This window comes from Ochotona curzoniae, unplaced genomic scaffold (genome assembly GCF_017591425.1).
Source record: "Ochotona curzoniae isolate NIBS_2020 unplaced genomic scaffold, NIBS_Ocur_1.0 scaffold_3208, whole genome shotgun sequence".
Lineage (NCBI taxonomy): Eukaryota > Metazoa > Chordata > Mammalia > Lagomorpha > Ochotonidae > Ochotona > Ochotona curzoniae.
In genome coordinates, this window is record NW_024467106.1 from 7,948,011 (window position 1) to 7,975,394 (window position 27,384).

The window sequence follows — 27,384 nt, forward strand, 5'->3', positions numbered from 1 at the left end:
TCCGCTGGCTGAGGGAGAACAAGGAGAGGGTCTTACAATCAGCACAAACCACACTCTTCTGCACAAGTAACTCCTCTCACCACGTTTTATTTCAAACCTGGAGAACAAGTACAGAGCAAAGGCCACAGCTGGAGACAATCTCTCCCATCTGTCGGTGTTCCCGCGTGGAGCCTCCGCAGGCAGCACCTGACCCAGACCCCGACGGTGGGTCTCGTCTGAAGGGCTCAACTGTTGCACATCCAGTGACAACAGCCTAGAACATGTGAGGACTAATTTGAATACAAAAACAAAATGCAGACTGTTTCCTCCAGAGCTGGAGTTTCCCTTAAATTCACATTTATAAATTAATCTTCACAGTTAATCCTCTTTGGGAACAAGAAATAAGTGAACATATTTCCAGTTTCCTACACATAATACAGTTGTACTTTAATTCTTGACATACGTGGTCCGTAGACGGTTCTGGGAAGGAGTGAAGGGCCACTGTGAATCCTGTATAGCATGTTAGCTAACCTGCATATCTTATCTCAAATGCTGTCAGCAACTCTGAAGGTAGATTGTATTAGTCCCATTTTACAGATGAGGAAACCAGGGCTCAGACAGACTAAGACGTTTGCCTCAGGTCACACTAGGAATTTACAGAACCAGCATTTGTAAAAGATAGGCTGAGGGCCAAGCCCTTTGTGTTTTTGTATTTTTAAAGCCTGTGTTGCCTTCCCGTGGAAGACACTTAACACTGATCATGAAATGAACCGCCAGCGTTCCAGGGGACAGAGCTTGTGACCCGGCAGGGGTTCTGGAGGGGCTGCGCCAGGTGTTCAGGTGCCACCTGCCATGCAAAGCTCTGTGCTGGTGCCAGGTTCTCATCGTCATTCATCAAGTAAGAAGTATAGGGAAAATATTAGCCAAATCTCTACTCTACTCAAAAGTTATTTCCACTTTATCCCTTTATAACTGAGTAAGTTAGACACACAGCTTGATTGTTTGGAAAGGCACTAAGAACTAAACCAAACTCGCTAGTAACCATTTTCAAAGGCTAACTACAAACCACCCAGTCCCCAGCAAGTCTTCCGTGAGTGTGCACCTGTTCCGGCCGCTGGAGGGATTCCTAGATTCACATTACAACCCCGAGGTGAGGGGCTGCTGTGGCTCGCTAGCCCCCTGCCCTTGGCAGCAGCCCAGCTGAGATTGTCCACAACAGGACAGAGGAAGGACTTTGGCTATGACTGGTGCCCCTGCCCCCAGCATTTGCTGCCAAGTGCGCCAGCCCTCGGGGACCTGCTGCATTCTGTTCTCAGCTGTTCTGGGAGAGAGGTCTCAAGTAAGGCAGAGTGATGGCGTTGGCTTCGGATGACGCAGGAGCGTCCATGCTCAGGTGCTGGATGTCCACACGTGCATCTGTTTGGCAACCTGATGCACGTAGCCGATGTCGGGTCTTTGGTCGGGGTCAGGGTAAATGCACATGCTGACCAGCTCGCGTAACTGCAAGGGATAGAGCAGCTGGTGAGCCTGGGAGAGCAGCCAACCAAGGCACTGAGCTAGGCATTGGTGTCCACATTGGCACGACTGAGCCCCAGGGATGACCAGGACCACTCCCCGGCCGTCAGGCCCCAGGGGACACATCTGAAGACCCTGACAGTGGTTCTCTAATTCTGAATACATTTCCACTGCATGGTGGGTGGGTGTGGTGTGATGTGAGTGTACACGCATCTGCTGTCACTCATGTAGATGCCCAAACCAGAGGACACAACTCGAGGAAAGGGCTTATTGATTGTAATAAATGTATTACCATGCAGCAGGGCTGCAGTCTGCCCACCCCTGGCCTCTTTATTGTGCTCATGAAAGCCAGAGCTTTTAATTACACACACACACACACACACACACACACACCCGAAGGCGAGCAGGGGGAGGGGCCTGGCACCTCTGATCAGCTCCCATTCTTCTGATAGTCTGAGTGCCAATTATTTCAATGGTAATTAAAATCATGACCTTAGAAAGCCTACATCTTAACTTGCGGTGCTCAGTGCACTGGTGGTTTTCATTTAAATGCCCGCTGCTGGCGGGGCTCTGGGCAGCAAGACAACAGAGCTGCCCAGACACAGCCAGGGGTGTTCATCAGAAACCCCTCAGGCAGGTGCAGGGCTGCTGGGTTGTCCTGCATGGCCACTTAGGTAGGTCACCTGGGCAACTCCCCCAAACTGTGCCAGTTTCTTTACCAGCAAGGTAGGCGACAGGAAAATTGACCACAGTAAATGGGGAACTGCTATTGTGAAGCCACGGCCCGGAATTCAGTGGGGGGAGTGCCTCGGACTCACCCTACTGCCACTGACCTTGAACAGAAATGGCAATGGATGATGCCACACGGCAGCCATTTCCTCTGAGCCAGGCCGAGGCTGCTCGCAGAGGTGCTGGCAGGTGAGCCTAGCACTGGGCTGGGCATGCCATGTCCCTCCCCTTAGTCCTTACCCTGATCCTATAGGGAAGATTCTAGTAAATCTGCTTCAGGAGGAGGGGACACAGTGGTCTGCCTGTAGTGGCTTCCTTTTGGGGAGTGCACTGGCAGCCAAGAAGCTGCCTCTCCTGCCTGTCCTCTGGGCACGGGTGGAGCACGCCCGAGGGCTTCACAGTTAAGATCTCTGAGTAGGGCAGGTAATGCCACCCTGCTGCTGCCTCTGGGGGCCCCTCCTCTGCCCAGCCAGCTCGGGACCTCATCCCCGGTTCGCTGCAGGTTTGGCTCACCTTCTCCGAGTAGTGCTCGCCGGGCAGGGGCGGGTAGTCACACTGCTCGATCTTCTGGCACAGCGAGAAGAGGTTCATCTTGTCACCATAGAAGGGACTCTGGAGGGCGGCCATCTGCAAGGGCACAGGACAAGTGTGACGGCCCTGACTCCTTCCTTGGCCTCTGCTGCAGCCACGATGTCATCCTCGAGGGTGAAATGAGGTTGGACACGTGAGCCACAGTGCAGCTTCAGGGGCTGTGGGGAAGGGAAGCTGAATTCAGAGTCAGCTGCTCATCCAGCCAGCACCCCTGGACTGGTTCTGCTGTAAGTGTGGAGTGCTGCCTGCTGGGAACCTACTTGGGCAAGTTGTCTTGGTGACCTTAGAAGGCAATTCTGAAGACACTGACCAGAGCCCAGCTGTTTCGGGGTGCCCAGAGGAGGCGACAGCCAGAGGCTGGTTCTGAGGTGAGCAGAGGTAAGGCACCATGCTGTGGGCTGTGCTGTGGGTACTCTTGCCCACCTGTCACAGAGCTGCTGTCAGGAGGTAGGATGCCCGGGGAGGGTGAACGGCAAAATGGGCAGTTGCAGGAGAGCCACTAAGTCTGTGCTGGTCTCCCGACCCGTCTACAGGTGTGGTCAAAGATCAAACAATTTCTCCTGGGAGCAGTTTCTGTTCAGAACCCAAATGATGAAGGAAACAGTGGCCCTGTGACCCCTTTGAGCTCCAAAATTACCCCCAGAAAATTGAGGGAGGGGGCATGGTAAAGCTCTCATCCCTGGCTTTCTCTGGTCTTGCCAGCACCCTGCTCCCTCTCAGGGTCTTGAGCAGGGCCAGGACCAGCAGTGGCTTTCCAGTTCACGGGGCTGCTTTGCTGGGCAGCATCCTGCCTTCCCCACTGGCCGCCACCGGCCTTCCACCCTGACCAGGGCCGCGGGCTGCGAGCGGAGCCTGTGGGGCTGCTGGCGACCCGGGTGCTCCTGCAGCAACTAACAAGTGGGAGAGGAGCTGCCATCAGTTTTGGCATAGGCTGGCTCAGTAGAACTGCGGCTCCTGCCTTCTGCCTAGCATTATCAGGGCAGTGCTAGCCCATGCCCACTGCAGGAGGGCACAGAGGAGCTGGTGCGTGTGAGCAGCAGTTATATGTGGCCCTGCCCGTCAGGCCTCAGACACCCATCTTGTCACCCGGCTCTGCCAAGCATGTCTAGGTAAGGAGGGTGCCCTGGGGCAAGCTGTCTTCCCCGTGGTACACAGGGTGTACAACCTGCTCACCTGGGATGAGGGGCCTTGGAACACATACCTGCTTTGACCAGAATCCTCAAGCCACCTCCTGGACAGGCACAGTGGGCCCCTACCCCACTTTCTTGCTGGGTCTCCATCCTGGGTAGACCCTGTCAGGGCTGCCGACCAGCATGTGGAGAACTCTTGCTGAGTGAGGGCAGCCAGCGGGGTGACCAGCAATGGGGAGCAAGCAGCAGGGGAGCTGGGGTGGTACGGCTGGGGCCCACTCCATTCCCAGACCTGAGGGACCTCTGGGCACCAGCCTGTTGAATCAGTAATGCCCCCCACCCAGGACTGCCCCCAGCCAAATTTTCCTCACACTCTGACTCCTGTGCAGATGGGACAGGCGGTCAGCTCCAGCCCCCAGCCCTGGGAGACAGAGGGATAGCCCTGTGACCAGTGCCCTCCTGGGCCCCAGGCCAGTGCCGGTCCCTCAGATCAGTCTGGGGGAGGCAAGAGGGGTGCCCTGCTTATATATATATATACCTACCCTTCTCATGAGACAACACACTCCCCAGAAAGGCACCTCCAGCCATGACTGTGGGGTGTCTCCCTCCAATTACTGCAGCCCTGGGCTCAGATGTGTTCCCAGCCTCAATGGCTGGGAAAACAGCCACATCCCCTTCCCCTCCTGGGCTGTGGGAGCAAGGTGAAGGAGTGCCAGCCCGGAGCCCGTCATACCCTTGAGGGGCTGCCCAGGGCTATCAGGTAGGTCAGAGCCAGCCTGCAGAATTTGACTGATGTTACCAATTCCCCACGGTCCCTGCCCCCTCCCAACTCCAGAATGACACCAACTAATAAAGCAGAGGCAGGGCAGTGTTGGAGCTGGACGCTGGCTTCCCCCATAAGACATGGGCAGGTGCCCAAGACAGGGATGGGCGGGCCTGCCTGGGCTGGAAGCCAATGTGGCTGGCACTGCTGGTCCTCCTGGTACAGAAACCTTAGCACAGGTCTCCAAGTGGGGTGGCTATTCACAGGACCCTGGGCCAGGCCCAAGGGGAGACACAGGTCGGGTCACAGTTGCTGGTGTGTTTACATGCGGAAACCTGTGTGGCCCATGGAGGGCAAGCTCAGGAAGACACCAAACAGGAAGTTCAAGAACCATCTGGACCGGTGACAGTGAACAGAGGAACAGGGCCACAGGAGATTATTCTCTGCAGTGGGGGCTGAGCTGCACCCTAGCTTCCTGCTGGCCAAGGCAAGAAGGGGAAACGGACGCGGCAAGGGGCAGCTGCCCAGCCTGTGCTGGCTCAGCAGGCTTTCCTGCCTGTGGTCCTTGCTGAGGTCAGCTCTGCTTTATATCACTTTCCTCTGTTACAAAGACACTGGTATTCCCCCAGATTCTCATGGGCCACTGACCCCCAGCCCCACCTTCCTGTAGGAGTGGGCTATGCAGAGATGGGGTGGGGAGGACTCCACTCAGCCTCCCTCACTGGTGTTGGGGGGCTGTGGGTGGACGGGACTGCTCCGGACCAGGAGCCTGATGGGCTCTGCATGGGCATCTGCTCTGGAGGGAGTACAGGGTGGTGTCCAGCCTCTGTTGCCCCAGCTAGCAGCTCGTTAGATGCCCCTCTTTCCCCAGGCCCCATGCCCCTGAGGATTCTGGGAAAAGGATGCAGCCTGCTGCCCACCTCCCTGATGCACCCACAGACCCTTGAGATGACTCTGGGGGGCTGCCTCTAGAAGGGGTGCCAGCACCCATAGCACATGGGCCTTTAAAAGCAAGCATCTGTTCTTACAAGAGCAGGCTTCTGACTTAACAAGGAAGATGCCACAAAGCCTGCCACTTGCTGAGGGGATGGAAATGTGGCTGCATCGTTTCCATCTGCAATGCAGCAAGGGGAAACTCCAGTGCCAAAGATGCTGACTGCAGGAGCCACCGTGGTTCCACGGCTGCAGCACCTGGCAGCAGGCTCCTTGAGGGGCAACTTGCCCGGCCACCACCCGCGGAGGCATTGTGGTGGTCCCGAGTGTCACTGCTGTGGCTGCTTGTTACTCCAGCATTAAGAATGAGGTCCTCGGCTCACCCACTGCAAGCCAGACCTGAGGGCTCTAGGGAAAGCAGCACCATGACCAGGACTTCCAAGTCAGGAACCGAACTGTGCATGGTGGCTCTGGGGCCCCAGCAATGCAGGCCTCACCCCCCACATCAGAGATGGGGAGATGGGCTCGCTGGAGGTGGGGTGGTGGAGGATGGAATCTCAGCACAGTTGCAGCCCTGGCAGAGGCGGTGCCCAGGGGCAGGTCCTGACCCTGGGTCTAAGTTGGCCACCACCCAGGGCAGGGGACACCTCTCAGCCAGGCCTGAGCTCCTCCGAGGCCCAGCACTCTACCTGGGGCCTGTTCCAGCAGTGAGTGGCCAATGATGGGCAAATGTTGAGCCTGTGGATACGGTCACCAAGGAAACCAAGGACCTCTGTGGGGACAAGTGGGCAGCCACCATCCATCCCAGCATACTCTGGCCAGCTTGGCATGGGGCCAGAGGGGTAGAAGGCAGGTGTCACCCCTTCCAGCAAGCCTCGCCTGATTGGGTGCCCTAGGTCCTCTTCCCTCCCCCACTGAGCTGTGGTCCCAGGGACTCACCTCATACAGCAGGCAGCCCAGGGACCAGATGTCTGACTTGAAGTTGTAGCCGTTCTCATGGATCCTCTCTGGAGACATGTAGTACGGTGTGCCCACTGAAACACAGCCAGGGACAGGGGCTTAGCTCTGGTCCAGGCCCTGGATGGGGTACAGGCATGCAGGGGAGGGCTGCCTGTGTCTGCAGTGCCTGGGTTGGGGAGCATCTGGCCCAGCAGGTGTGAGGCTGGTTAAGATGCCCATGTTCCATGCCTAGGTTTGAGTTCCAGCACCAGCATGTTTCCAGCTTCCTGCTCCTGCACACCCCGGGAGGAAGCAGTGGTGGCCCAGAGTTGGGGCCCTGCCACCTGGATTGAATCCCTGGCTCCTGGCTTCATGGTGGCCCAGCCCTAGCTGTCACAGTAGTGGGAGCTCTTTGCCTCAAACAAGAACAGGAAAAGAGGTGAATAAAAGGCCATGGTCCTGGGGACCCATCCCCCCCCACACACACCAGAATGGGTGTGGGCCACTGTTTCTGCCAACTGCCCGGTGGGGTGAGAAGCAACTGATCAGATGTCCTTGAAGGTGACAGGACCATGCAGGAGTCCAGACCAGGCTCCTCACGGAGGGAAGAAAGCAGCCCACTGATGCTGACCAAGCTCATTTCTCCAATGTCTCATTCGCTTTCCACTGGTCCTATTTCAGAGATGGAGAAGCTGAGGCTCAGAATGGCAGTGGCTCCTGTGAAAGCAACAGGAATGGACTACTCCATCTCAGACTGGAAACTGGCCAACTGCATCAGCATAGCCAGAACTCTGCAAAGAAGGGAGGTGTCCCCAAGAGGGAGGAAGCGCCCCACTGCCACATGCACCCCAAGCTGCAGTGCAGCAGCTGGTGAGGCGGGAGGTGGGGCTAGCATGGAGCCTGGGAATCTGCATTCATTGCCTACTGTCAGTCCTTCCGGATGGAGAATAGCTGTCCTGGGGGAGGGGTCTGCAGGACCCAGCTTTGCAAGCCGCTGTGGGGAGAACAATCCTGCCAGCCTGGGGACACAGTGTCATGTAACAGAGGTGGCTGCTTCTGTGAGCAGGGAGCTGGAGTCCAGCTTGCCTGGGCCGAGTCTCTGCTGTATCCCACAATGCCAGGTAGCCAGCGTTACCTGCACGAGCAGGACCTGGGGTGAGGAGAGGCTGCGCCGTGCTCCGGACACAGAGCAAGGGCTCCCAAGGGCCACAGACCTCAAAGCCAGACACAGGGTGGGGAGCAGTCGGTGTTGCAAAGAATAACACTGAAGAGACCCCAGGCGCTCCCACTGCCCAGGAGCACTGCCATTTTCTAAGGAAAAGCCAGCTTCACACCAGTGGAGACTGCAGGGACAGCATCAAGGTGGGGCCTTTGAACACTGGGTGGCTTTTGGTGCACCCTCTTCTACTCCCGTCTTTAAGGATCTTACTGGGGATGGATGGAAAACGCCATCTCACCCGAGTGATGTGCAAGAAACCCACTTTCTCACTGTCACCACACGGCCTGGGGCCGAGTTCACGCTTCCTTCTTGCAGCCCCAGTCATGGCTTACTTAACTGTTGCCTGCCCCACAGGACTGAGCATGGAGCCACAGGGTCAACTCCATGATCATGGCTTTACCAAACAAGGACAATAGCCCTCACCAACATGGTGAGAAACATATTATCCTGACACAGATCTGGGGCTCCCGTCAGAATGTTGACTGCTCTGTGGCTGGTGGTGCAGGGAGAACAAAGGACATGGTGGTCTCCAGGGCACAATGTGATTCGTGAACAAACCCCAGAATGACAGCCAAACCCATTTGCTTGCAGTGGGACCTTGGGGCCTGTGCAGGTGCTGGGGATGGGGTGTCGCTGGGTGGGGACATCCCCATGAGAGAGGGACCGAGCTCAGAGGTCCTGCTCCCAGGTGGTGTTGCACCTGTGAGGCCCCTGTCTAGTCCCCTTCTGGCTGACTGACAGCCCTGACCCCTCGGGCTTGTCCTCTGCTCATTTCTGGGTTGCTTGGCTCTGGGCAGACAGCATGACTGCCCGGCACTGAGACTCTGGCCTGGAGGCTGTGGTGGCCAGGCCCCCGCCCAGCCCAGCCTGCTCTCTGCCATGCCTCTGTACTCTGTACCTCTTGCCAGGTAACTGCTGTCCTCTGTCCTAGCACCACTCCCTCCTACGGGCAGGGCCCTGGGTCACTGCCCTTAGCCCAGCTTATGGTAGAAGCCTGGGGGACATGCGGGTTGGGAGAAGACGAGGGTCCAGGGCCTTGATCAGTTCCCCTTAACCTTTCACCTCTGCTTTTACCCATTGCCATTGGCGAAAGGGAGTCAGGCAAACACCCAGATACAATCTGGAACTTTCTCCTAAGATGCCACAGTGGCACATGCTGTTCGCCCATTGTTCCTCCATCTGTCTGGCCGTTTACCCATTCATCATTGTCCACTGACTGTGTGTTCATCCGCCCATCCGTCACCTGTTCATCCACCCACCCATGTGTCCATCACCGTTCATCATCTGCCCACTCACTTATTCCACCCATCCATTCATCCATCCATCCACCTACTCAGCCATTCATTACTGTGTCCTATCCTCCCTCCTTCCATTTCCCCCCAATGGCAGCGGAGCCTTCAGCCTGTGCCACAGGCTTGCAGGAGTGGCCTCACCAGGACGTATGAGTTGCCTGTTCCTGAAAGTGTCCCCAGGAGCCAGCTGCCCGCATGTATCCAGGAGAGCTTGGACCAATCAGTGGTGGTAGCCGAGCCCCACAGTATTTGTTTAACATCTAGATTCCTGGCCCAGCCTTGGATTTGAGAGGGGTCAGAAGCTCCGGGTGCAGGACTCGGACACCTGCAGCCCTCCCCGGCTCCTGGGGACTTGCAATGGTGCTTGCACCAGCCTTGCCCTCTCACCTCTTCTTCCTGCAGATCCTCTGTAAGCATCTGGGAGCAAATCAGCACACCTGGGAAGGGTTAGCTGAGAAGGTTTGGCCCCTGCTAGCCTGGGTGCAAATTCTGGGGATGGGCTGCTCCCTCTCAGCCTGTGATCACAAAGCTAGGGTCCTCTGCCTCGCTGGGACACATGGATTCAGAGTGGGGTGGGTGTAGCCCCTCTTCCCCGACTCACCAGCTCCCCACAGAGGCATGGAACGCTGGCAGCAGCCACTTGGCGGGTGCAGAGCGGGGCATGCACTCATGTGGGTGTTGGAGATAAAAGGACACTTCAAACACTCCCTGAATATGCAGAGACCCCTGGAGATGTATTCTGCAACCCTCGAGTTGAGGGGGCAGTGACTGGGCAGGGTGGGGGCTCCCAGTGGCTTAGGTCCTTCCTGGCAGTGGGACCAGGGGACCAGGGGACCAGGGCTGTGCATCCAGGAGGGGGGCCCAGTGACGCTGACCTTCCTGCAGTCTTTGCCTACAGCTCCCGATCTCAAGCCTGGCAGGTATCAGAGGGGCACACAGACCTCAAAGCAGGAAGCTGATGAAAGAGCCCACATCTGAACTGTGTACTTCATCAAAACAAACCTGGCTGGGTCTGAACTGCACCTGATTGGGAAAGAGATGGGCTTTGCAGAAGGAAGGAGCTGGCATTCAGTTGCAGGGCAGGGTGGGGTCTTATGGCCGGCAGCTCCCCCGCTGACTCTGGTCCCAACTGCTGGACAACTTCTGGGGGCTGGGCAGGCACAGGTGTGGAGGGCTTAGGTGTGGGAGCAGGACCCACAGTCTCTCACTTCAGCCCCTCCCTCTCCCAGCCTCCTGCCCCAGATCCCCCCGCTCACAGCCTGTCGCTCTTCCCTGGAAGTGGGCAGTGCTGGCCAGACCAACATTTGGTTCATGGTGAAGGCTAAATGGGGCTTCTTCCAGTAGCCTTGGGCCTGGCACAGATCCTTGGTGGAGGAATGAAAGAAGAAATGAATGAGCTGAAGTTTGCTCCTCACTTGCTATCCGTTGAAGACCTCTTCCCCTCTGTGAGGTCAGCCCCTGAAAAGGCCATGGACACAGCAGGTGGGCTGCCCTGGGAGCCCATAGGTTCTGGGTCAAAGGAGTTGCACTTGCTATCCTGCACTGCTGGGGTGGGGCAGGGCCGGTGGAGGCTCCAGGCTGTGTCCTGCAGATGGGTGTCTCCCAAGGATGGCCAGGAGTGCCATCCATCCAGGAGGGCAAACAGCACCGGGCCTGAATAAGGCTGGGCCACAGCGCTGGCCCCTGCCAGGCACATGGTTCCCTCCTATGTGGGTCTGGGACCAGGCCCTGGGCTACTGCCTGTGTCCCTCTCTGGACACCCAAGCAGGCTCCCATCCTGGCCTAACATCTCACTGTGCCTCAGTTTTCCCAGCTGTGAAATGGCTACCATAAGCCTGCTGATGAGCTGGGTGACAGCAGGTCTTCCAAGCTTCAGTTCCTTCCTCTTCACTTTTTGGGGCACTCACTGAGGACACAGGACTGAAAGGGCAGCTCTTGGGGGGCTGGGGTGGTCCTCACACCTATCCCCATAGCCCTGGCAGTTATGGACTCCTCTACATGCAGCTAAGACTGGCAGAACCCTGCACCTGCCTGCATATAGTGGACCCACAGGAGACGGCCCTACCTGTCCCTGCACCAGGCCACCTGTGATGGACAGTGTTTGTCCCTCTGTCCAGCTAGGGTCCCATGGAGGCAGGGCAGGCTGTGTAACTCTATGCACCCAGCCCAGGGCCAGGGTGCAGTCCAGGGCAGCAGGCAGGAGGAACGCAGTGCCTTGTGGCCAGGCCAGGCCCACAGGGGTCTCCTTGAAAGGACCTGCTGCCCTCTCCTGCCGCGCGGCCTCCCCTCCTGCCTCTGATGCCAGCCCGGGGCTGCCCTGTCACTGCTGCCTGCGCCCCTGCTTTCCCAGCCCCACAATTTGTCTCACAGCTGCTGCCGTTGCTTGGAGCAAGACGCTTGTAGCTTGTGAGCTGTGTATAGGCAAATCTTTCATTTTTCTTTCATTACGCCGGCGTGTACTGTCACTTAATTTTTATGTATGCAATCCTTCCTGACAAATATGATCTGCTGCCTGGTAATTCGTCTGACGCTCATTCTGTTCTGCGCTCTAATTACGGCTCCTACTCCTGACACCCAGGCAGCCGCTCTGCCACCGCTGGGTACCGCACCTGTCAGCCCGACCATGGCACTGACTAATGCCCTTTCATGCCAGCCTCGTGTTAGCAAATCCAGAGGCAGGGAGGGGGGCCCGGGGAGGAGAATGGATTTGCATAAACCCAGCTCTGGGGTCAGCAGCCTTAGGAGACGAGGTGGTTGCCAAGGCAACGTGGCTGCCACCATAGCACCCCCACATAGTAGGTGCACATTAGATGTGGTGGATGCATAATTCATGCCCACGCACAGGGCGCAAAGAGGTCCTTGCCCCTGTGTCCTCTGTGACTCATGATGTGCTGGTGATTAGCTCAGTCCCTTGTTGCCACAGTGTGTGTGCATAGACCGAGCCAGCCGCATGCAGCACCCCAGTGTGCAAGGGGCCTACCTTGGAGTCAGGGAGCTGCTGGGCTCCGGGGCAGGGTGTGTTCCTGGTGTTTAGGATTGTGTCCTGTAAGCTAGAGGTCTGCTGGAGGTCCCTGGGCCTCAGCTCATGGAGCAGAGCCCCATACACTGGGCACACAGCCCAGAGCGGGGACAGGCCGGGAGGGCTCCTTGCCCCCTCACACAGCTCAGGAACAGCCCGGCTTCCAGGGATCACCCTTCCCCAAGCTCCAATTTCTTCTCATTAATATAATAAGTGCAGTAGTCCAAGTGCATGAAATCGTGCTGTCGCACAGGCCTGCGCCTCTCCCATCCCGCACGGAGCGATCCTAACAGGCTCTGACGGGTGCTGAGCCTCCTCCACAGAAAGGCAGGATCTGACGGACGGTGGACAGGCAACGGCAGGCGCGGCTCCTCGGGTCCTGGTCTCCCCAGAGTCCTTAAATCAGGCGGGCCAAGCGTGCCCAGCCCACCCAAATTCCACCTGTTACAGTCCTGCACCAAGGGTCTGGGTTTCCACTCCAGAATGAGATGCACCTGCCCTGCCCTGCAACCCCTGACAGTCCCGGTCTGACAGGAGAGGCCCCGAGTCCTGCCTCTGTTGCTAGCTGGCCTGGGAACCATCATGCACATTGCACATCCTCTTCCCAACATCCCCTCCCCGCTGCCCCCCACCCTGATTGCAGGTTCCTTGGCTGTAACAAGGCAGGCCCCTGGGTTCCCTGGGCAATGGCAGGTGGCAGGGGATGGGGGGTTGGGTGGTGCCTGTACACTCCTCCCTGCGCAGTTCCAGGGAGAGCTTGCAAGGCTGGGCTGGGGTTCCACGGCATCTGTAGGGACACCACCTTCCTAGGACTCCCACAGGCACTCAGGCTGTCGGTCTCTAGGCCACGTGTGCACCATGCGCAGAGGCAAGGACGGCTTCCAGGAAGCCCCTGGGCCAAGAGACCACCTGCAGGTTACACTGCCACAGGTGTTCAAGGCCAGCTGTGGGGAGCCCCGGCCTGGAGACACCAGGGCATGAGTGCGGGGGTGGCGGAAGTGAGCGGAGTGTAGGGCAGTCTGTGAGGGAGGTGGCCACTCCACCGGGGGTCCAACAGCCTCCTGAGTGCCCAGGACCAGGGCAGCACCCAAGGTGGCCTCTGTAGAACAATCCCCAGGAGGCATGGCCCCACTGAAACCCTGCCCCACCCACAAGGCCCCAGTGGGTGGCGCTATTTTTATATCTCTGTTCTAATTTGATGAAAACTGCCCCCACCCAGATCTATCAGCCATGGCTCATGTTCCATCAGGCACACAGCAAGGGATCTTGCGCACTCACCTGACCCAGACCTCAACGTCTGACCCTGTCACAGTGACCCCTGCACCCACATGGCCAGCACGCAGGGTTGCCCTATGCCCCTCCCTGCCCCCCAGCACCTCACCCCACATCAAGATCCAGCTCTAAGGACACACACCAGCTCTAAGGACTCCTGGACACACACCCAGCCCTCCCCGCTTCAGAACTGCTCATTTACAAACCAAAGCTTGGGCAGGTGGCCTGGGGGTGTGGTGGCCCCTGGGGAACACTGTGCAGCACCAGGAGGAAGTAAGGCCTGGCCGAGAGTGTGGAGAAGGCCCAGCAGCTCCGCCAGGCCTCGAGGAGCTCCCACCAGGGCCTGTTCCGAGCAGACAGGAAAGCTGGGGCAGACACTGGCCTGCACCAGCAGGGACAGCTCCTGCATTCCCCTGCAGGTCACCAGGACCACGGCAGGGGGGCTACAAGTGGGGCATCCCCCCTTACCTAAGGAGTGGGCTGCAGTGGTCTCGGAGCTGAAGAAGCGGCCCAGGCCGAGGTCGCCAAGCTTCACGACACCCGTGGCTGTGATGAACACATTGGCAGGCTTGATGTCTGCAGGGGAAGGGAGGGGGCTGCTGTGGGTGCACAAGACCAGGAGCACAAGGGAAGGGAGGTAGTGCCTCCATGGCTGACGGGTAGGCCCAGCCTCTGGGGCAACACAGTCCCAGGACCAAGTTCCAGGCAGGACTCATTGTAGGAAAGCTGGGCCGTGCTGCCCCATGCTGGTATTGGGGTCTAGGGACGCTGTGCCATCTGGCACCAGTGTGCCATGCCAGGACAACCCTGGACATGGGTGCGGGGGGGAGATGAAGCTGCCTGGCTTCTTTGCGGGATGGTCCCAGGGACGGGGCTGGACGGGGCGTACCTCGGTGCATCACCCGGCGTGAATGCATGTGCTCCACGGCACTGCACAGCTGCACGAAGTACTTCCACACCGTCCGCTCCGGGATGAGCCGCTTCTGCTTCTTAAAGTACTGCCGTGGGGGGACAGACACATGACAGGCCTTAGTGGGCGGATCTTGGGGAGAGAGGCTGTCAGGCTGGGCTCACACGGGTGAGCTCAGAGCAGGGGTCCTGGCTGAGTTTAGTGGCATAGCCTGGACATCCCGAGGGGGGCTTTGCAGCTGGACCTGGGTGTGGACAGAAAGGGGCCACCCAGGACACATCTGCTACTTAAGTCACAGCTGCCCCCAGCTCCTGGGAGCTGGCAAATCTCAGTCGGATAACTACAAATGGTCCTGCAAGCAGCAGGCAGGAATCGGCTTTGCTGCTGGAAATACCGGATACTCCAGGGAATCACATACAGCATGGGCCCCAGGCTGCACAGAGTGAGCTACATAGACCATGAGGTCTGGCAGGTTCCTCCCAGGAGGGCACTGGAAGTGGCCCTGTGCTGCAGAGTGGCTGGGGGGGACATGGCCACAGGGGTCCTTTCCCCTAGCTGATCCCCTTGTGAGGGTGTCTGGCACAAAGCCTGAGGGTCACAGTGCTCAAGGGGGCCTTGAGGAGGCGGGGGCAGAGGCCAGGGGAGCAAGACGCTGGGGCAGGGCGAGGCTCCCACCCTCTGGGCCTCGTACCTTAATCATCTGCGAAAGGTCCCCAGCGTCGGCCAGCTCTAGCACGATGTTCAGCTCATTGTCCTCAATGAACGAGTCCAGGTATTTGATGATGTTTGGGTGGTTCAGTTGCTGCGAGGGGGTGGACAAGAGAGCAGAGGGTACTGGGTGAGAACCGACCCAGCCCCCATGCCAGCCCACGGCTTCACCCTCCCACCGACGCCCACTGATGCCAGTTGCCAGCGTGGGCTGAATCAGGCAGGGCTGTGTCTGATGGGTGAAGCAATTTAGCCTCCTAGGGTCTCAGTTCCCTTGCCTGAAAGATGGGAACAACAGAGCAGGTGGCATGAGACCCAGATGGGCGCGGCTCCCTGACATATGTGCCGCTGGGATTCATGAGCCTGGGCATGACCGTGAACTGCTCACAGCTCTACCCTCCTGTTGGAAGCCAGGCAGGTTCTCTGGGGAACCCCCAACACATCCCCTTCCTTCCTCTCGCCATCCATGCCTTGAGGGTGGACAAGCTCCTGGCCTCCATCCCTGTGCCCAGCAGGCCTGCAGGTGGCCCTCAAAACATTCCTGTCCCCACTTCCTCCCCCTGCCCACCCCTTGTGGAGTCTCACAAGGATGTTCCTGGCAGCGGGCTGTCCCTGCTAAGCTTGGGCAGGGCAGTGCCCCTTGGCAGTCAGCCCCTGCCAGGCTGACATCTAGTCCACTAGTCAGTGACAGCTGAGGCCGTGTCAGTCCGCTTTCTGCCACTAGGAGATGGGTATGCCTATACCACATGCCAACCTGTGCTGGTCTATGGACTCCAGAATGGGGAGGGGCTGGGGCTGCCACCACAGAATCATACCATGCCCCTGGTCAGTCTCCGACACCAGGCACCCCTCGGTCAGGCCGCCAGGGTCCAGAGGCAGCTTCAGCTGTCTCCCAGCTCATGCCAGCTTCCCTCCGAGATGGACCGTGCTCTGCTGCCCCACTGCCTACTGCCTGGCTGAGACCTCTGCTCTGGATGAGCCCTGGTCCGAGGGTAGGTGCACCTGTTCCCATCTACCCCTTGCCCAGTAGGGGGCGCTGCCCAGACACTGCATGTCCTGGTTCCCTGGGGCTGTGGTCAGTAACAGGTGTGACACAGCCAGGACGGGTTGCAGGAGGCAGTGTCATGCTCAGCTGTGTCCTCTACCATGGGGACACTCCCCACTCTGTCCTTCCCAGGAGGGAGGTCTCTGCCACTCCTTCAGGGCGCAGTGTTCCTTCTCTATGTTGTGGCCCGCACCTGCTCATTCCTGTCTGCCCTTCACTGTCACATGCCAGTTTGCTCCATGTTCTTTGAGAGAGAAAGAGGCAGAGCTGCCATCTGTGAAGCTGAGCCCAAATCAGGAAGCTGAGTCAGGAATCAAACCAGTGAAGCGGATGTGAGACTCCAGTATTTTAACTGGCATTTCAATCGCCAAGCCTAACCCCTGTCCCTGAACTTGGATTCTAAATCCACTCTATGGCTGTGGTCTGCTATCCACAGCTGGACAGCTCTGTCTCAAGCTGCTTAGGTAGGTGCACCTGTGTTTGCCAGGCCTGAGCTGAGCCTGGGCCAGTCTGGACCTCCCAGGCTCACACACTACTCAGGCAGAGGAATGTAAGAGCTGCCCCACCCATCACCCCAGGGCCCAGTCTCTCCAGACAGGTCACTCATGCCCTGACATCTGTATGGATGTTCTGGGAGAGCAAAGGAGTCTACAGAGCAGGGTAGGGAGCATCAAGGAGCTGCACCGGCCTCGGGGGAGAAGCTCTGCATGCAGAACTGGGAGGCAACGCCAGTAGCCCTAGACCCATAGCTACACGTTGAGTGCCCTGCCACGCCTAGGTCAGAGCTGGGTGCCAGAACTGAGTTCACTGCCAGGAGGAGCCAGTTCCTAATTGTGAAATGGACTGGAAGAACCTAGGATGAAGGGCCCAACCCAGGGTGGCACAAGGGGTGTGAGGAAAACTTCCTAGAGGAGGTGACATTTGAGCTGGGGACACAGGCACCTTCATCTTCTTGATTTGGAAGGATCAGTGCTCTTAAGGCCTTTGTCAGACAAAGTACTATTATGACCTTCTTCCCACCCATGCTTGTCTTCATTTTTGTAATGTGTCTTTGAGAAGCATAAACAATTTATTAAGATAAGGCCCAGCCGATTCTGCTTCTTTCAGGGTACCTGCTCCCTGGGCCAAACATGGCCCGGTGCTTCTTCCCCTGGTTCTTGTCAACAAACTTTACATGTTCAGCTTTGGGGTTTAGGAGCCGCTTCAGATTCATTTCTGTGTATGGCGTGAGGCAGGGATCAAGGCTCACTTCTGTCTGAAGGTATGCTCAGCTGTCCCAGTGCCCTGGGCTGCAGGTCTTACCCTTGCCCGCTGAACTGTTCTGTGCCATTGTCAGAAATCTTGCCTAGGGTTTTGTTTTAGGATCATCTGGAGCCAAACACTGGCCACTGGCCCCCAGCACACGGCACACTCCAGGTGCAAAGAGAAATGCCAAAGCAAGGGCCCTTCCAATCTCTCAGCACAGGGTGGAATCTGATCTAGCAGGTGGAACACCAGCTGTGATGCCCATGTTCCGTAGAAGGAGTGACTTGGGTTCAAGTTCAGGTTTCTGCAAATGGACAGCCTGGGAGTAGGGACGCCAGCTCACATGCTTGGGCTCCTGACGCCTACATGGGAGAACTGAATTGGGCTCTCAGCTCCTTCAGCACCCAGGGCCACTGCACATTTTAGTGGGATGAACCAGACAACTGGAGCTGTTTTGTCTCTGTCTCTCAAATTTCATTATGCAGATAAGGCATATTCCATGGTACAAGCATATTGCTTCTGCAACAAATGAGAGACTGTTTCCTCCCCTTCCTCTGGGACTGAGCCTTGCTACTTCACTGGGAAATCTTGTCCTTCTGGGAGAAGACTCCGAGACCTACTCAAAACCCACGCAGGCCTCCAGTCAGAAGAGGGGGGCTTGGAGTTTTGGTCCACACTGAGAAGGTGGACAGCCCCCTCCCCTTCTGGGGGCAGATTTGAGATTGTGAGGTTCAGGAGTGTCCCCATGTGCCAACAAGGACCCCAGAGGTCACTAGGCCAAATCCCCAAGGTCCGGCGAGTGGACAGGATGGGTCATGTCCATGGCAAGCTGGCACTGAATCAAGTCTGAGAGGTGCCCCTGGGAGCCCAGATCACTGTGCACATGGAGCACACTCAGGCCTGCAGCCTTCTGGTGAGCAAGGGCCCCAGGGCAGCTGGGTAGAGAGCTGAGAGCCACTGTGGTGAGGTCTTCCCAGTGCTGCATCTGTGCTGGGGCTCTGCTCCCCTTGGGCTCACCTTCAGGAGGCCGATCTCTTTGACACAGTCCTGCCTCGCCTTGGCATCCATCATCTCGAAGATCTAGGGGGTTAGAGAAAGAGAAATGGGGTTGGGGGTGTAAACTTGGGGCCCAGCCCCTCTGGGAACCAGAGAGAGCAGCATCCGAATCCTAGTCCTCCATGTTGCTTGCCATGGACCCAGGTGAGAGTGATGGTGCCCGGTCCCCGTGCATCACAAGCCAGCGTTGGACTAACTACTTCCCTGGGTTCCCCGTGACTTTCCCCCCCTGGGCAGGAGTTACTGTGCCCAAGTCCCAGAGGCAGAGGCTGAAGCTCTGGGAAGACTAGCTGGAGGCACCATACTGGGAAGGGTTGGCTGGGGCAGAGCCTCAGCTGTCACCTCTGTGAATGAGGCCAACAGCCGACCTTATGGTGGGTCAGGTGCACAGTGCCCAATGTGGCATTCCTGGAGCCCCTGGCAAGTGGGCTCGACAGCCACAGAGCTGGCATCCCCACAGACACACCATGACAGGGGGTTAGGGGATCCATCTGAAATCCAGGGTGGGCAGTGGGCATTTTCTGTGAGTTCACAGATCCATGTGGGAGCTGGAATGCCCGTGCTCTCCCTGATGCCACGGTGACTGTCCGTGGTGTCGCCCTCTCTGCCCTCCCCAGGGCTGCTCAAAGCATGAGCACATCTGGAGGTGGGATGCTTGGCTGAACCCTGGCACGCGCCCCTCCCCGCCCTCCCAGCCCTCTCAGCTCACCAGCATGCAGACCGCTAGCTGTGCCTTGGCCCGGCTTTGCTGCTCACCCTTGCCCTGAACTGAGCCCAGACTGTGGCATCTCTGCAGCCCAGGGAGAAGGGGTCTGCCCTGTTCCTCTGGGGGCTGCAGAGCTGAGTCTCCTACTGTTTCTGTCATTTGAAAATGAGGCAGAAACCTCCCAGGAACAGCAACTGTTTCATGGTCCCATGCATCCCTGCCATGACCCAGTATGCAGCAGGTGCTCAATGCATGCCCACTTCCCTTTCCCTTTCAAGTATTCTGCACTTTCCCTACAGGAGTCCATCTCGTGCTCATCTCCCAGGCTCATGGAAGAAAAGACAGAGAATGGCCCAGAGCCATGAGGCTTAGCTGCGGGGGTGGTGCCTGCAGGGGACAGGGAGGGAGGAAGGGGGTCCGGGGACCAGACTCACCTGCACCTTCTTCAGGGCCACCGTCTTCCTATCCAGCAGGCAGGTGGCTTTGTACACCTCACTGAACTGGCCTCGGCCTATCTTCTTCTCAATCTGGAAGTCAGCCAGTGAGCAGCGGAAGGACAAGGTGCTGGGGTGCCTCTGAAGACGGACAGAGCAGTCATGGTGACCAACTGGGCTGGCGAGCCCTGGGACCTAGGTAAAGGAACGGCTTGGCTGGCCAGTCCTCCTGGCACTCCTTGCTGTGGCCCCACTGCAGGGGCGAAGCCGAGCTGTGCACTGCCCACCTGGCACCGCACCTGTTACCTCTATCATCTCCCAAGGCTATCTGACTCTCACCTCAGAAGGCTCGCGCCATGCTCACTCCTGAATCCTGCACGCCCAGGGAGCAGAGTGTGTGTGACAAAGGATGGACAAAGAAGTGGGAAACAGTGAGGTTGCAGGGTTCCTGGGCTTGGGGTGAAGGGAGGGGACTCAGTGGGGTCTGCGGTTCAGGCCTCGCCAGCCTGGGGCCTCAAGTCATGCCCTACTCTCAACCCTGCAGATTGTTGGCAGAAACACGAGTGCCCCCCTGCGAGGACATGGCGGGGGTGAAGCCTGCAGCCTGACTGCCTCCTTGCTGGCGACCTGGAGGAAACCGGAACTTCCCGGAGGCTCTGCAGGACCAGCGCTGCAACCTCAGGGCTGGTGCCCTCCACCCCCAGACTGGGGAGGCACCAGGTGCCGGGCCATGTCCCGGTGCACTCTTTTACCAAGGATCTCAGCAGACACAGCCATGGCCCTGGAAGGAGACCGAGAAACACTGAGTGACAGGCACCAGGAGGCCAGGCAGCTGGGTCCCAGCCCCACTCCACCTACTCGCTGGTGGGGGACCAAAGTCACCACTTGGAGGCCACTCTGAAGCCTCAGCTTCCTCATCTGTAAATGGAGACAACAGAGCTAGCTTAGTGCTCAGTGACTGTTGTTATGGCTACTGACTGACAGTTGTGGGCAGGGCAGGTGGGAGGAGCTTCGGGGCCTGCACCCTGAGTTTCTGAGCCTTGCCTGCTTCCCACTTTGTCCTCCTGCCAGGGGGCACGGAAGGATCCAGGCCTCACAACACATCATCCTTACAGCAACACAAACCTGTTAGCACTTCACGTCTGAAGTCTGCATCCCGTGGGCCAGGGATGCCCTGCAAGGAGCCTCACCACGGTGGCATTCCAGGACACTGCAGCTCCAGGGACATCACTGAGCCCACAGCAGGTAATGGCAGAGTCCCCCCACTTAGGCTCCTGCCTCTTCTTTCTGCCAAGAGCCTGGAAGCAGCAGGATGGCTGCTTCCTGTCCTGGCCACCAGAATCCCACTTGGTGCCCCAGCTTGGGGCCCTTAGAGAGGGGGTGCCATCTCTACTCCCTCTGTATCACCGCTGCGGTGGCTCTGCTGGGAGGCATGAGGTGGGGGCCTGTTCTCTTGGGACTCAGAGCCCCCAGGACCCAGTGCAGGGTTTGCAGGGAGAGCCCAGATCCCTAGACTCCCACAGCTCTAGTCACTGTGGCCCATCTGCATATGCATGCTGCAGATTTGCACTTCCTGTCACAACCCCCTGGACCTAATTAGAGTAAGGTGCGCCCTGGCAGGGGCAGCACAGGGTGCTGGGGCACTGCCCAGCAGGCCCTGGGGGTGCCTCTGCTGTCCTGGCAGGGTTGAGCTGGGCACAAGACTGGGAGCAGCCAGCACAGAGTCCTGACCCAGACAGACTGCACCCCAGGGCTCCAAACGGAAAGGAGGTGACCCTGAGACCTGGCCCAGAAGATGGGGTTTCTCCATGTTGCCATTTTCAGGTCCCCCTGCCCTCTTGGGCCAGCCCCCCTTTCCTGCCTCCCCAGCAGCTGAATGGCAGGTGCCTATGTGCAGGGGACAAGATTTGGAATAGCTGAGCAATGTGGGGCCACCCCAGAGTGTCTGTGCTGGTCCCTGGCCTCCCTGCCCCCTGCTCTGCCTGAGGCTCGTGCTGGCTCCAGGGCACAGGATGACAGTGGGACATGGGAGTCTAGGGTTCAAATCCCTAGTGGCTGCTTCTGGGCTGTGGCCTGGGGCAAACCCTTCTGGTCCTAGGTAATGGCTCTCAATGGGCTGTTGGGCATTAAGTAAAAAAGAGGGCCTGGCCTATGGGGCATGGAAGGTGTTCAAGGTCATTGCCACTATTACATGATTAGCTCCGCTGCTCCAGGAGAATGAGCCTCAGGTCAAGGCCTCCTCCCCCAGGGCAGGGCGACCCTAGGGGCCAGGCCCTCCCACTGGGGGCAGTCACCTACCTGGAGCCAATGTGGCACCTGCTGACTCCAAAGTGCCTGCGGTGAGGTAGTGAGGCTGACTTACTTGTCCCCTTCCCAGGGACTGCCTGCCAAGCGACCCTGTGAGACAGCAGCTGCCCTGGTCTTCCTTGGCGTGGTATGCTGTCTCTCGTGCTCTTATCCCAGGGCATTTCAGGAGAGGAGGGCACAGGGACGTGGCCCTTGTGGCACCTGCCCTACACCCTGCTGCCAGTCACAGGCCCGAGTTGCCCGTGTCACCTTTCACCCTAGTCCCATTCTTGCAACCAAAGTTGCCAGTTTTTCTGCAGCCTGGGGCTGGGCTGCGTGAGGCTCCCCCGCATCCAGAGAGCTCTGAGGAGCCCGGCCTCTTCTCCAAGTCACATCAAATTAGGCCACAAACACCCCCACCTGTGCTAATTTGAGTTTAAAATGCTTGAACCAAAATAAGCCTTAGCCATCATAAACCCCCCTTCTTTTTTTTTTTTTTAAAGAAAACAGGAGCATAAAATCACGTTAAAAGAATAAAAATGCATTCGCCCAATTAATTTTCTGAAATCTCATTAAAAAATTTAGCCTGACTAAGTCAGACTTCTGACCCGAATTTTAATCATCTCTACACTGGATGGCCCTCTTCTCCCTGAAATTTGCGATGCATCATTACTCTCGAGGCAACCGCTTCCACGATCTGAGAAGGCACACTTCATTGGAGTGACATTTCCTGTAAGCGGACTTCACCTTCAAAGACATCTGACACCGCGTGGGGTGGGGGCACTTCTAACGGATCTGGGATCCGTGTCCTCAGCAAGATGTTTGAAATCCACTCGGCACAAAAGGCAGGCCTGGTGTACAGTGAGCCTGCCCGGCCAGACTCCTTGGAGCTGGCCATGTCCGAGCCCGGAGCCCACTTTCCTTCTCGAAGACTCTTTGGCACAATTTGCCAATGGGGTCACAAGGACCCGGCTTTGGCTTCTGACTCGGTCCCTCATCAGCAACAGGCTGGTAGCAAGGCAGCACCCTTCCTGGCTACATGGATCGAAGGATATCTCCCGAATTAGACATGCCAGACAAAACGAGGGACATGCTAGGTGTTCCTCTGCAACTGTCACTTCCGTGGTCTCTGTGTGGATGGCTGCACTTGGCTCCATGACGGGTGGTGGAGGTGACGCAGTCTTGTGGCCTCGATGACAGACCCAGAGCATGGAAGACACATTCAGACAAAAGCCAGGAGTCTTATTTACCAAATTCAAGCGAAGCTGAGTTTAAAAACACACTGAGAAGGCTCAGCTGAGCTCCAGGTCCAAAGGGCAAACCCTCGTACCCTTCACCACCAGTGCCAGCGCCCATCATGGAGACCCAGGCCTCACCCCCTTGCCTATGGGCACCCTCTCCGAGCTGTGGGGCCACAGTCTCCAGGGAACCCATGGCCAACACATGCCGTTACTGGCTCCCCCACCTGCTGCAGGCTCAGCACAGACCAGGGACCTGTTCAAGGCAACACACACTTGTCACCCACCCAAGCACAGGTATTTAAGCCCATAGTCCACCCTCATTGGTCATATGCTTTCAGGTTGGGGCCTGCACCTTGCTGTTTCTGCTTCTGGAATATTCTTTTTCTGAAGTCCTCTCCCTAACAGCCAATCATGTACCAGGCAGCATCTGACACTCCTTTGGGATCTGACACCTCTCCACTCTGTCTTGGTCTATTCCTGTGAGCTGCCCATCCCCGCGACTCAGGGTGGGCATCAGGGAGGGCTACAGCACAAAGCAAACAAACATTTGGGGAATTCACGATAGCCAGCCAGCCCCTGGTGGATGTTAGTGGGTGCTCATATCTGGCTATGAAGCTTCATCCAATCCTGCCGTTTCTTTGGGAAGCTGTTTGTGGGGACTTTGGCCTGGCTCACATATACAAGGTGACAACTGCCCCGACACCTGCCAAGTGAACAAATTGCCAAGCTGAACCTGGCACACCCACCCTGGGCAGGGCTGGGTGGACTCTGCAGGCGGCACACATCAGCTAGGCTTTCGCCATGTGGAAAGTCATGTGTCTTTTGGTGGGTGGGCCCAGTCTGGGGTCGCATTCCCCATGAAAATGTTGGGAAGCAGATCAGTCCCATCACAAAACAGCAGCATTGTAATCTCTTTTTCTCAGTTCCACCTAGCCATCTGTCCATCATTCCATCCATCCATTCATCCATACTAACCCTGAAAAGCAAATGAGTTCACTTGCCTAAATATAAATCAATCTCACACACAATTCTGCAAGTGTAAGGGTGACGCAAGTGTGTTCTCACATGCAGACAGAAAAGCAGATGGGAGAGGGGGAAGAGAAGCAGGGAGGAGGGAAGGAGAAGGGGAGAGAAGAGAGAGGGAGGGAGATCTTCCATCCATTGGTTCACTCCCCACATGGCCACAATGGTTGGTGCTGGACCAGAGGCTGAAGTCAGGAGCCCAGAACTCCATCCTGGTTTCTTGTGGGATGGCAGGAGCCCAAGCACTTGGGCCATCCTCTGCTACTTTTCCATTTGCTTTAGAAGGGAGCTGGATAGGAAGTGGAGCAGCGGGGACTCGAACTAGTGCTCACTCACATGGGATCCTGGTGTCACAGGTGGAGTTTAACTGCCTAAACCACAGCGCAAGCCCCCAAAACTAGAATGATTTTTAGCAACAGGTGGATAAGACCCACGGTGCCTGGCACCGGATGCTGCTAGTGGACTGTGACACTTTGTCTTGGCAGCTGTCTTCTGAGCAAGCTACTGTGATTATTCCCAGTAAACAGGTGGGGAAATTGAGGGACACCATCAGGCTGGTGAGGGGAGGAGCTGGGAAGCCAGTGCATGCAGCCTGCTCCTGTCTCCCTCCAGGGAAAGGGAGAGGACAAGAGTGGTGCCCGGGCCACTTGGAAGACACTGCTGCCGTCACCCTGGGCTGTGTCTGTGTCCGGAGTCACCAGAGGCCTCCCCAGCCAGCGTCTGCATGCCTGTGCTGCAGGCCGCCAGATGGGAGGAAGCAACCGTGGGGATACCTCAGTTCTGCAATCCAGCCTGATGCTGGAGCGACTGAGGGTACATCCTCCCCTGGCAGCCGCTGCCTGGCACAGCCCAGCGCTCAGTAATGGGATCTAATCACACTCCGACACGGGGCACAAGACGACGTGGCTGCAGCCGCCACAGCCACCGCCACAGCCACAGCCACCGCCACTGCCACCACGGCAGCCCACCATCCCCTTACCTGGTGCACATGAAATAATTATGGCGAGGGTTGGGGGTCCTCTTCTCTGCCAAGTAAGGCTGTAACTAACCCTAATTGCTCCAAATGCAACTGACTCATTCTGGGAGATTAATCAGGAGGGACTTCAACTGTTAGGGAATGATTTAATATGACAAATTGCTACATTATTCCACTAGGCCCTGCTGTCCCCAGACAGGAATGCCCTGTCCTTGTGGATGGTGGACTGCTGTGGCCTGGGGCCTTGGGCTTCCCGGGGTCTGCATCCTAGGACTCAGCCTAGGTAAGGGGCCCTTGCATCCCAGACCTGGACAATAAGGTACAAACAGTACCCTGGAGCTTGCCTGCATGTGTACACACACACACACTCATGCTCTCTCTTTCTCTCTCTGTCCACCTGTGTGCCTCAGGCTGATACAGCCCTGCACCAGGGAAAGATATCAGATATCCTTGCCTCCCTGGCCAGGTATCTTGCACAGTATACAGCCTGTGCAACTGTACATGGCTACCAGGACCTGGATGCTGTGACAGTCTTCCAGGGTGCCTAGTGCGGATGTCTGAGTCTTGTCTTGGAACAAAAAGTCAAGTGTGGATGAGAAGTTTGCATTGCTGCAGGCTGATCACACCATGAGGAGGCCTCTCAGGGTGCAAGGTTTGTGCTGGGAGCCCTGCTGGCTCCTGTTGAGCTTCTGTCCTCTTCCCCTGCAAGGCTCACTGGTAGCAGACCCGGCTCAGGGCCACACACACACCCTGCCATACTTTGTGGGCAGTCCCAGTGAAGGCAGACCCAGGACCCACATGCACAGGAAGGGGCCCAGCCAGTATCCAGGGCTGCAGGCAGTCTAGGGCATGGCAGGAGCCAGGAAGGAGGAGCAGGCGGGGGGCAGCCCAGGCCTCATGGTCACGTGTGCAGAGGCCTACCACTGGCAGGGCAGCTCCAACATTCGAGGGCACAAGGCAAGCGGGAGAGGGTGGCCTGGCTCCCAGGGGCATGATGATGGCAAGGGGGAGGGGGAGACAGGCATGAGGACTCCAGGCCTCCCTGCGGCTTTGTGGGTGCTAAAGAGGTCCATGGGCAGGAAGAATCTCCTGCCAATCCCCTCCAAGACCCTCGTTGTCCTCGGGATCCCCAGAGCCCCCTCCCTAGCATCCCTGACCCCGCTGAGATGAGGCTGCCCCACTCACGGGGTCTTCACTCAGGACTAGGGTTTGGCACAGCCTGCGCCTTTCTCAGTGCTGCTCAATCCAAGTTAGGGCTAGCTATGTCAAGTAGTGAATTCCCTGTTGGTGGAGGCATTCAAGGTAATTCTGTCTGAGGGGTGCTGGCAGGGAACCTTGAGCATGCCTGTCGGCTCTTCAATGCACCGTAAAGGAGAGGGAGGGGGGCTTACCTGTGGGTCGGGAGGGTGTGCAGGCCCTGGGGTGTGACAGAGGCTGTTCGGGCTCCCTCCATGGGGCAGGTGGCTGGGCTGGCCTGCCATGCCAGCCTCCCCGGGCACGGGCTGCAAGAGAAAAAAAACAGGGGCCTGGTCATTTCTTCTTCAAGATGGCCCTGGGCAGGGTGAGGTGCCTGCCAAGGTCCCATGAGGGCCCAGCCAGGATACACGGAATGCAATAGCTTGCTGTTACTCGCTCAGCTCAGGTGTGGCAGGGCTAGCCCTTAATGCACCCTTCCCTGGCTTTTGCCATCCTTACTGGGGTGCCAGGACTGTCCCCCACAGGAGAGAGCTGACACCAGGGCCCCCACAAGGAAAAGAATGAGGATTCCCAGGGCGGCTAAGAGAGCAGTGGATCCAGGCCCCACCTGCCTGCTCCCAAGCCCCACTCTTGCCACTTGCTCCTTGCCGTTGGAGATAAATCTGTTCCCTTTGCCCATCACTGCCTCTGTATACACCCTTCAATCTAGCCATTGGCAGAGACCGAGTCAGATGGTGGCAGCAGGTGCAGGAAAGAGCCGGCTGTCCTGTTCTGGCTGAGCCCCACTGTGCCAGACACTCCCATGCTGGGAAGACCACGGTCACGGGTGACATTCCTATAACCATAGCAGCTGTCTCCGACGAAGCACCCCACTGCACGGGCAGGAAGCTGGAGTCGGGGGTCAGAGCGGGACGCAGCCTCAAGTGCTCTGATGTCGGACATGGGCGCCCTGACTGCTGTGAAAAGACTTTGTGCCAAAGACCATCCGCCAGCCTGGCGTGTCCCTAAGTGGGCCCTTGGGCCCCCAGAAGGCATCATGAGGACTGGTCTGCAGGTGTCTGTGTGCTCCCCCCACCTGCTGTGTCAGGGTGAAGCTCCTCTCTGGCTTCACACACTGCAGCAGAGTGAGGCTGTGAGGGAGCAGGCGGGAAAGGCAGTGAAGGCACTCAGCTCAGG

At 57.7% G+C, this 27,384-nt stretch overlaps 1 protein-coding gene across 2 annotated transcripts; it reads right to left on the minus strand.

The window, feature by feature from the left end:
• Positions 1–71: 71 nt before the first annotated feature.
• Positions 72–26,511, minus strand: NEK6 (NIMA related kinase 6). 2 transcript variants are annotated; one of them, XM_040963726.1, is made up of 9 exons: positions 26,403–26,511; positions 19,486–19,626; positions 18,307–18,369; positions 14,983–15,093; positions 14,271–14,379; positions 13,850–13,957; positions 6,580–6,674; positions 2,737–2,850; positions 72–1,479 (listed from the first exon to the last, which is right to left on the minus strand). In XM_040963726.1, exons 1-9 carry the CDS (start codon positions 26,490–26,492, stop codon positions 1,369–1,371), a joined length of 942 nt encoding a protein of 313 aa, XP_040819660.1. In that variant the 5' UTR covers positions 26,493–26,511; the 3' UTR covers positions 72–1,368. The 2 variants fall into 2 exon arrangements, with proteins under 2 accessions (XP_040819660.1, XP_040819661.1); XM_040963727.1 differs by lacking the exon at positions 19,486–19,626.
• Between the last annotated feature and the right edge of the window lie 873 nt (positions 26,512–27,384).

Excerpts from the sequence above, each read along its gene's own strand:
- NEK6 (XM_040963726.1), bottom strand. The coding sequence starts at position 26,492 with ATGGCAGGCCAGCCCAGCCACCTGCCCCATGGAGGGAGCCCGAACAGC. Across the intron at positions 19,627-26,402 it reads CACACCCTCCCGACCCACAG|AGGCACCCCAGCACCTTGTC; the intron begins GTAAGCCCCCCT and ends GTCCGTCTTCAG. Across the intron at positions 13,958-14,270 it reads ACGCCGGGTGATGCACCGAG|ACATCAAGCCTGCCAATGTG; the intron begins GTACGCCCCGTC and ends CTTCCCCTGCAG.